The sequence below is a fragment of the Arachis stenosperma genome, chromosome 6 (assembly GCF_014773155.1).
Source record: "Arachis stenosperma cultivar V10309 chromosome 6, arast.V10309.gnm1.PFL2, whole genome shotgun sequence".
NCBI lineage: Eukaryota > Viridiplantae > Streptophyta > Magnoliopsida > Fabales > Fabaceae > Arachis > Arachis stenosperma.
In genome coordinates, this window is record NC_080382.1 from 114,505,130 (window position 1) to 114,516,421 (window position 11,292).

The following is an 11,292-nucleotide window of genomic DNA, read 5'->3' on the forward strand; positions in this document are numbered from 1 at the left end:
CCTAAAACTCTCCTCAGCCATGGTGGTGAGGTGGTTTCGAACAGAACATCGTCCATACTGATAAAGGATAGATGTTCTTTCGGACGAATGCCATAGCATCCGCCTTGCCCCGGACCTAGCCCGGGACTTCGCCTTGGCCTCTCGGACCCTTTGGTAGGCCTCCTGAGCGCTCTTTTTTTGCCATATCTACAAAAGAAACAACCAAGTTACAAGTCGGTATATATAAGTCGGTGAACAACTCGGAAATAGAATGCATGCACTACCTATTTGAGATTGAACGAAAGTCGGTGTTCCCTGAAGAATTTTTCTGGTATCCAAATATGGGACCTCCCCCACGCTTCTCGGAAAAACCCCACAATGGCCGCCTCCACCTCGTCTAGGTCATCTAGACCAATCTTTTCACAAGGGGTGGCCGGCAGCCAATAAAGGGGAAAGCGAGGGGAGGAATGCTCGTCCAGAAAAAAGGGGTGGTGACCCTCTACGGCTTGAACCTTGAAGAAATTTTTGAAGTCGTGGAAAGATTCGTCAAAAAGGGTGAAAATCCTCCGACCTTGAATGGCTCGGAAGGATACCCATTGTTGTTTATTGTTTAGCCCACTAAAGGGCTTAGTCATATGGAAAAGATAAAAGAAATTCTCAAGGAAGTCGGGAAGTCCAGAGCGTGGCTTATAAAACTGGTAAATCTTCAAAAAACCCCAGGAATTGGGATGGAGTTGAGTAGGGCAACCTTACAGTGGTGCAGAACGGATATCTCAATCCGAGAAAGGAAGAAAAACACCCAAACGGGTGATCATGCATTCATACATAAAGAAAAGTGAGGGGTCGCCTCATCAACTCTCCCAAAGCAGACCGGTCTTCAGGACCCGGGATTATCAATTCATATTTGGGCTCGTCCTCGTCCGAAGTACAGAGCCTATGGTGAGTACGAAGGTGGGTGACGAACTCAGCGTCGACCAACGTTCCTCCCCAAGACCGTATCGTCAACCCACTGAGAAAGAATGTCTACAAAGCCATTTTTTATGTAAAGAAAGTGGCAGAAACCTACAAAAGGGAAAAAGGAAAAAAGAAAATCAAAAAACAAGGCCACTAAAGAAGAAAGATTCGAAACTAATCTACGGTCACCTATCTACTCGCCAAACAAAACATGCAAACAAAAATGACATGGGAAAACAGAACTAACCTTTAGCCGAAAATGAAGGTTGGGGAGAACTGAAGTCTTCAAACACAAGATGCAACACAACAGGAAAGAAGTTTGAAAGATTGCAGAAACGGAAAATGGAAAGAGAGGGAAAGTATTTATAAATAGGCTAAGGGGCATAATGGTAAAACGAGGCAGTCATTAATGCGACTGCACCGTTACCAAAGCCCTCAATCCTAAATGATCCTCAACGGACACGACGCTTGAATTGACGTAACTGTCAAACCAAAAGTCGCGAAAATCACGTCGGTTCTCACCATCCGTATTCTTTTCAAACAAGTCGACTACGAACCCGAGATGAATACTTGAACCCAACTTTAAAGAAAATTTGGGCTCAAGTATGGGCACTGTTCATACCCCGGCCCAATGTTAAGGGCCCAGGTCCAATCGAAAGGCCTGATCCAATAGATTAAGCCTAGCAAAGCACCCTCCTCCATTCTAAGAGGTCGGTGTCAACCCCGACTTGGTACGAAGAAGTCGGTTGTGATTAGCTGGCAGATAAATACTCATTCAAATGGGTAACCGCCCCTGAAATCTCTCTAACCACTTCATAAAGCCATATCTTAACCTCCCTAAGATAATGGGACGGTTATTATCCTAAAGATACGGCACTACTCCAACGGTGGTTATTGGCTCACCACTATAAGTACACTGACACACCTCAGGTATTCCTAAGTCCAATACTCTCTAAGACCTGCTTACACCCTTGCTAACTTAGGCATCGGAGTGTCTTTGCAGGTACCACCATTCACGCAGCAGCACAAGTCGGACGGAGCCTCCCGAGTTGCGGACCTACCTGGAGTCCTCCTCCATCACTCACTTGGGCCGCCAAACGCCATCCCTTGGACTAATCTCCGGTTACCCACCGTAACATATATATATTTGCTTCTCACATTGTCCAAAATTAAATTGGAATTATGTCTAAAGGCTTAATACGATAAACGAAATATAATTAATATCTAGAATTTTAATAATTAAATACCTAAAATAAGTTAATAAATAATAATAATTAATACCTAAAATATCACATATATATATTTATTTATTTTTTGATATTGTCCAAAATTAAATTGAATTATGTTCAAAGTCTTAGTACCGTAATTGAGGTATAACTAATATCTAAAATTTTAATAAGTAAATACCTAAAATAAGTTAATTAAATAACAACAATTAATACCTAAAATATTGAATTTTTTTTAATAAATGTGAGAAATAAAAATAAAAAAATTAATAAATAATATTAGTGTTTAAATAAAAGAATTGATAAAGAATAATAATTATAAGTAAAAAAAGTATTTTTATTTTGAAAAAAAAACACATGAGAAATTATTTAATAATCCGTGCCATGTACATGATAATAAATTATTCAATAATTCGTACTATACACCTAATAAGGTTAAAATTATAATTTTAAATTATTTTATTGAAAATAATTTGAATTGTAGTAATTTGATTAATAAAAAAGTAACATGCTATGCGTTTATTTTTTCTTAATCTAGTGTTATGTGTATCAACTCTAATATAGTTATTAATCATTTTTGTTAATCTACTTTTTTTTCTAAATTTATGATTTAAAATAACAATTATAAATATTAATAATTAAATAAATTATTATATTATAATTATTTACGTTTTACTCCCAAAATTAAAAACATACTATTTTTTTATTTAATGATTTTTTATTTATACTACCAATATATATTAATCGATTAGTCAATGATTTTTTATTTGTAGGATATATTCATTTATTTTGTTTAAATAATTTTAAATCTTTTCTTATTTAAATATACATATATATTAATTATTTTTTGATTTTTTTATTATAAATATTTTTTTAGCCTATAATCATTCAATGATTTTGTTATTCCATTAATACCATCGTATGCGTAATAAATTCATACATACGTAATTTTATATATATATATATATATATATATATATATATATATATATATATATATAGTTTGTTAAATTTTTTATTTATTTGTTAAATAATTCTAAATACTTCTACTATTATTAATATATATATATATATAATTGTTGTATGTAATATTTAAATCGTATATTTAATTATTTTTTGATCATGATTAATTTTTTTGAACCTACAATTATTCAATAATTTTTTTATTTTTATATATATATATATATATTATATATTATATAATTATTTATTTTTAAAAATATATTTATTTGTTAAATAATTCTAAATACTTCTTTACGTAATTTATATATATATATATATATATTAATTGTATGTAAAATATTAAATCGTATATATTAATTATTTTTTGATAATTAATTTTTTTTGAATACATTTTCTTTTTTATCTATTTTTATTATTAATGTCATATTAATTTTTTATAAATAATAATTTCTTTATTTATCTATATATATTAATTTTGTTAAATAATTCTAAATATTTGTATATATATATATATATATATATATGTACATATAAAAATTTAAGTCACATGTATTAATTATTTTTTTGTTATGATTATTTTTATATATATATGATTATTTTTCATTCTACAATCGAGTAATAATTTTTTATTTTTTATATCCATACATATTTTCCGATTCCTTTTCATATGCATGATTAACAATTTTTTTAAATGGTAATATTTTAATTTTTTTCTTTCACGTATTTTTATATATTAGCAAGAAAGCAAAACCACATATTGTGACTCTTTTTTCTTCATGTCTTAATCTTAATTAATCAATTTTGTGTCCACACAATATAATTAAACTTTTAATCATTCTAATTTATTTATGAATTATATTTCTCTTAATAATTGCATTACTAATCTGAAATACAAAAAACTGTGATACATATATCCAAAAAAAAAAAACAAACTTAAAAAAAATCATATTAAAAAGTTTAAAAATAACATATCCATAAAGAATAGTCATAAGAGTTAATAGTCAAAATTGTCCCTGAAAGATACCCAAATCTTCATTTTGGTCCTCGAAAGATAAAATTAATTAAAATCGTCCCCGAAAGATACACGACTTGGTCACGTTAGTCCTTCCATCAGTTGGATGATGATGTGTCACGTTAAGTGCCACGTGGCACATGCTGACGTGGTGGGTTAATGCCACGTGTCACAAGATGATTGGTTGACATGTCAGACCAGTGACACGAGGCACGCCACGTGTCAGATCAGTGACACGTGGCATGCCACGTGTCATTTGACATGTAAAAAATTATTTATAATCAAAATAGTACTTGAAAGTTCAGACGCAAGTCATTTTCTTTCCTAAAATTTTAAAAATTAATCAAATTAGTCCTTATATAATTTTATTTTATTCAATTAAAAAAAAATCTAATTCTCCTAACTCATCCATGCTTTGTCAATGATGCTATTACAACAATCACTTGTAAGCCGTTAAGTAAAGAGAAGCAAGACAAAGTAACTAACTAGTCAAACAATAAGTAGCATTATATTAGAACAACACTAACATGTAAGCAGCCTTATCCAAGTGCTAGAAATTATAACTCAAAATAAGGCTCAGGGGTAAGTGCTATGATTTACCCTTATTTGTCATTACATTTTGGCAACACCAAATATAACTAATTCAAATCACTATACAAAACTTGTGTATGTTAATGTGTATGTGCAAAGATTATTGACAATGAGGACTTAATATATACAAAGGTGTTGTAACAATCTAAGTACTGTCATACAAGAACAAGATATATTTTCATTGGGGACAGAGCCTCACAAATAGAAAGTCAACTTGACCATGTCATGAATGAATTTCTACCATTAAATGATAAGGTTGGCTTTAACATAGATCCACAAGATTATTCAATCAATGGTGAAAGTTCGCAGCTGCCATAGTCAAGTGAATTTTCTAATCGTGAGAATTCAATCCTGATATTCATTTGTTATGCAGCTCTTCATGGAATTGTAATTTGGAAAGTCATTACGAGACTCAAGCATCAACATTGGGGCCTGGATATGCTGGTAGGCTCATTATGCATTTATCTAAGACGGGACCTGATAGACATAGCCTTGTATAAAAACATAGGCAACAACCATGGAGCAAAACACATGATCCTAATCAAATGGCTTTATCTTTCTTTTTTAGAGGTTTGAAACTTGGAGTTGGCACAAATGCCATGCAGCATGCAGCTGGTTTGGGTGAGGCATTCATTACAATTCAGTCGGCATTCATGGCTAGCCTCTTCAACCCTTTGTCAAGGGGAATACCAGGAACCTTCTACAATCATTGCACATTACAACCTCTGTGTTATCCGGCTCATAATATAGATATCCATCCTATTTCTTTTTAAACTTTCCACCATAGTGAAATACAAAAATCATTGTAGGACTTTCCATCTACAAAAACATAGCAACACCAGAACATAAATCCACATCACACAACCTAGTCATAATCATAACAAAAATTAGTCTAACACCAGAATGAACATGTATCAAACCTATAAACCCACAACAAAATAACCCTGAAACTTGTCGTTCCATCTTCAAAAGAAAAATATTCTACCTAATATCATAACTTGATTAGCAACATCAACAGACAAATGTATTTTAAATTAAATTCCAAACCCTAACCTAACTCAACAATCCATATAAACACAGCAAGATACAATGATACACACTAACAATGCAAAGCCACAAAAAATAACAACCAAAAAAATTAAAGCTTTACCTTTTACCTTTACGATGCCTTCCTCCATTGGTGTTCGGTCTCTATGAGTCCTCCAACTTTGCACTCTGTTAGTGCAATCCGTCCGCAAATATCGTTTTGCAGAATGGTGAACTGAACAGGCAGGTTCAATTCTTCGGCAAGTGTCTTAGGGCAGAGCTTCAGAGAAAAGAGAGGAAACAAGAGGTTTTGGAGCGAAACGGAGACATGGTTGCTATGAGAGGTGATGATGGGAAGAAACGCCTGAATATTCATTCTGGAAATCAAACGACGTCGTATTAGGGGTTGGGGTCAAAACAAATAAAACTGTCGTTTTGGAGCCATGCTGTCAATTAACGTTCCACGCTAGCGATCATTAGCCACGTTAGTCACTGAGATGACGGAAGGACGAATTTGACCAACACAGTTATTTTTTGAGGACTAATTTGATTGATTTTATCTTTTGAGGACCAAAATGGAGATTGGGTCATTTTTTAGGGATGAAATTGACTATTAACTCAGTCATAATATATAAATTGAGACAACAATTTAAATTTCTCTAAAACTAATTTAATCAACTACCAATATTAGAACTAAATTATTTAAATAATATTTAATCTATTCTAATCCTTAGATACGTATAGATTAGAGTCATTCTTGTAACAACCAACCGAAATAACATCATAAGATCGAACACTTAGAATCCGTACAAATCCAGACTATCTTCTTGTTAAAATTGTCAAATTAAATTGACTTTTATTCTCCTCAATGGCATTGCTTAATGCACCAGAAGGCCGGTAGTTTCTGAAAAAAATATAACATGTTATAAAATTATTTTTAATACAAAAAGTTTAAGAGAAGAAAATTTAAATATACTACTAATCTTTGAATTGCATCTTCAAGGTTGGTACGAATTTTTCAAAACAGAACCTAAATTGAGGAAATTCAATATTTCAATCTCATTATATGCTCCACTTCGAATATTTTCAGACAAATGTAAAAAACGTGGAGGGGATGTGACTTGAATTTGACCTATAAAGCTCCTTAGAAACAATTGCCCAATCAAAGAAGAATAATAGATTAGAAAAAAATGCTTTGATTCTTAGATCTAGACTCACTAACCACAAAAAACACTATATATAGCCTTTAGTAGTACAAAAATAATTAAAAAAATTAATTATTACAATATCAATTTACCAATATGAACGTTAATATCATATTTATAGCAATTAGAATTATAAATTTATGTTTAATTGTTTATATAATTATAATTAAGATATTTTTAAATTAGTATAATTATGCATTATTCATTAAATGCTAATTGTAATATAATTCTAATAAAGATATTTTTTAAAATAAATTTAGAAGAAAGAATAGTGCTTTTATTTTGAAAAGAAAATTAATTTATGAGGAATTAACACCTTACTCATTAGTTGGGGAAAAATTCAATTTTAGTATATTAAGTAGATTATTTTATATAATTATAATAAAGATATTTTTTTAAATTGGTATAATCATGTATTATTTATTAAATGTTAATTGTAATATAATTATAATAAAGATATTTTTCTAAAAATAATTTTAGAAGAGAGAATAGTACTTTCATTACATGAGAATAGTACTTTTTTAAAAATAAAGATATTTTTCCAAATTAGTATAATCATGCATTATTCATTAAATGTTAATTATAATATAATTATAATAAAGATATTTTTTAAAAAATAATTTTAGAAGAGAGAATAGTACTTTCATTACATGAAAATAGTATTTTCTAAAAATAAAGATATTTTTCTAAATTAGTATAATTATGTATTATTACTTAAATACTAATTATAGTATAATTATAATAAAGATATTTTTATAAAATAAACTTAGAAGAGAAAATAGTGCATTGATTTTGGCAGGAAAATAAATTTATGAGAAATCGACACCTCACTTCCATTAGTTGGGAAAAAATTCAGTTTTAGTATATTAAGTAGATAATGGCGTAAATGGTTAAATTAGTCCCTGAAAGATTACTTGTTCACTAAATTGATCACTAAAAGATTTTTTTAATCAAATTCGTCCTTTATGTTGCGTTTGTTTCTGAGAATAAGGCAAGATAAGACACAAAATTTATGTTCTTATATTTTGTTTAGTGATAAACTAGAACAAATTATGAAAATCTAATTTATTCTCATTTTTTATTCAAAATATTTGAGAAAAAATATATTAATAAAAATATAATTATGAAAAATTAATAAGAATAATGAAAGAAAAATAAAAAAATAAGTTGTGTTTCTTGTTAGTGTCTCTATATCCTTCCAGTTAGAATGAACACAAAATATATTAATTCAGTGTCTTTGAACATAATGTCTCTGTCCATATCTCATCTATCAAATACGATTTTACATCTTTGTGTCCCTTTCTCAGCGTCCTGTCTCCTATGAAGAAATACAGCCTTAAAGATTTTTAATCAGTGATGTTAGTCTTTCTTTCAGTTTCATTACTAACGGCGTAAGAGTTTGTTGACGTGGTACGTTAAGTAACATCACAACACACATCTAGTAGTTCTAATTGACTATTAACATTATTAATTTATGAAAGAACAATGCTAGGGAACTAAAAGGGTATTAGCCAAAAATCAGCCAAATACCTTTGGGTGAATCCAAAATTTCTACGAGTTAATATATATGGATGTTTCTTCTGCTAAGTATCGAAATGTTTCTTTTTCATACTAAATAGATGTTCTTTTATATATTTTTCGAATTTTTTTGTATTGTAAATGTGAATGTCTCTATTTCTTTAAAAATTTTATATTTTTTTAAAATTTTATAGATATTTAATTATTTTTGCTAAAATATAATTAGATGTTTCTTTTGTTAAGTATTACGATGTTTTTTTTCATACTAAATGAATACTTTTTTATATTTTTGTAGTTGTTCAATTTTAGCTAAGATCAAGTGTGTAGTTTACAGTCTCTTTAATCATCAAAACGACACCTAAATATCTACCAAACTATAGGAGAACGAAATGCGCATTCCCCCTACTCATCATCAAGAAGATCTGAGGAATATCAACACCTTTCATGAACCACAAGAAATCCGACACGTTGAACTTTCCACTCAGCTCCACCGTGTCCTCCCCCACCTTTCTCAGTGCCTCCATTTCTCCTCCCCTTTCAGAACAACTCTTCTGCCTCATCGCCATCATCGATATTACGTTGTTGGTCAGCATCATAAGTTCTGCCCCAATATCCACAGCCTCACCGGCCAACCCTTTCTTTGCCAAATCGCTAAGGAACCTCTTTCTCTCTTGCTGCCTCACGTGGAGGAGCTGGTGGAGCATTTTGCCGCCAAGGAGCTCCAACATGCACACCTTCTTCATGAACTTCCAATAGGATCTGTACGGTTTGTGTGTTGGGGGGGTTGGAGAAGGAGGTTCGTGGATTTTGAGGAACTCTCTGGCGGCTTCAGCGGTGGAAGCCATGACGCAAGGCGGAGAGGGTTGAGAGAGAGAGAGGGAGGGTCTGTGTGATTGTTGGAAGTAGGTAGGTTAATGTGAGAGAGGAGAGAAGGTTTTTATAGGTTTTTAATTAGGTTTATCTAATCAATTTTAAATTTTTTAAATTTTGAATTTAAAAAATTTAAAATTAATTAATTATTAATATAAATTAATGTGGTTTTGTTTAATTTTTGGCTAGTAAATTTTTGGTTCCATATACTTTTCCTTTATGAAATTAGATCAAATCAAAATCTAATTGAGGAAATTTGGGGAGAACTTAAGGCATTGAAATCCCTCAATTTAGTGTTGATTTGATCTAATTTCATAAATTTATTATGTTAATAGTCAATTAATAAAACTCCTAAATGTATATTGTAGTATCATTTAACGTGTCACAATAACAAATTTTAACACTATTGACAAAAAAATAACAAAAAAAACTAACATGACTAATTTAAAATTTTTAAATAATAAATTTAGTTAATTTTTCTTAAAAACTAATTTAAAAAATAAATAATATTTTAAGAGCTAATTTAATCATTTACTCTTTTAACAATGATATGTACATTAATCAATGATACGGACCCAGTGAGTTCATTGAAACGACCGAGTGCTTATTGCTATTATAAGTCAATTTACAATTAATACCCACAAACAGCTATAAGTAATTTACATTCATAATTTACTACTATTTTTTCATAAATAAAATAAAAAAAATACAAAATTACAAAGATCTCTTACAATAAATGTAGTTACATTTTTATTCTGTATTTTTACATAAAAACCGTAATTCAAATCTATGAATTTGAATAAAAGTATAAATCGTGGTTGTTAATAATGAATTTGGTACATAAATTTTGTGAATAAATCGTGAAACAAATTAAAACTACAATCTATGGTTATTGTGTTAAATTATGGATAAAAAATATGTTTTATGAACTGTCAAGTAGTGAGAATAAATTATGGTTCTAATTCACAATTTATAAATTATCAAATAATAAGAATATTCATAAATTGTGATTGTTATCTATCTACGATTTACACGAATTTTATATACTAAATTTATGGTTACCTTTTTCTAATTCGTGGATTCGAAGCATGATTTAATTTATACATAGAAAAATAGGATATGGGTGTAATAACTAAATTTAGTTCAGGAGATCTTAATTTGTAAGTTTGTATTTTTTTTTATTTCATTTATAAAAAATTCTAATTTACTATTTGTCTTATTAATTAAATTAATGACCTTGCATTGGAATCATTTTTCGTCACGGAAGAAAAAGTGTTACTAACGCATAACTTGAATTGCAATCAAAGTGGGTATATATGTCCCCCTCGTAAGTGTAATTATGAACTAAAATGAATATGGTCTTCAACCTAATGATATTGGAATTATTATCTATATAAAATGATTCCCAATTATTCAATCAATTTGTTGCGCATAAGACAAAGACTTCATGCAAGTAATTATGATGAGTTACTACCGCCTTCTCTCAATGTTGGTCATTTATTTAAAAAAATTGTATATGAAATAACAAACATATATCATTGAAAATGAAATTGAGATTATGACCTTAGTGGATTATTCCGTCTTATATTCTGTAATTATTATTGCATATGTTAATACATGGAGAAACCGGCATTAATTATATATATGTACCAAAGCTGGCATTGTTCCATAAAAATATATTATGATGCATGGTATCACTATTTAGGTGAATTTGTACTTTGACTTGCGGTCAATAATGAAGTACCAAAGTGGCATTGGATCCATATATACAAGTATACAACTACGAAAATTTCATGTGAGGAATGAATAAATAATCTGATATTAGCTAAACCAAATAATGCATTAGTAGAATGGTAGGTGGATGTCCATTTATGATCGACAATTCAATATTATCAAAAAAGAATATATTTAATAGAATTTAAAAAATAATTTTATGTATGTATATAAA

The 11,292-nt window shown here is 29.8% G+C and overlaps 1 protein-coding gene across 1 annotated transcript; it reads right to left on the reverse strand.

Annotated features, from left to right (window-relative positions):
* Positions 1–8,848: 8,848 nt before the first annotated feature.
* On the reverse strand, positions 8,849–9,319 carry LOC130934439 (cytochrome P450 93A3-like). Its single transcript, XM_057864012.1, has one exon. The coding sequence runs from the start codon at positions 9,317–9,319 to the stop codon at positions 8,849–8,851; it is 471 nt and encodes a 156-aa protein (XP_057719995.1).
* Positions 9,320–11,292: the final 1,973 nt, after the last annotated feature.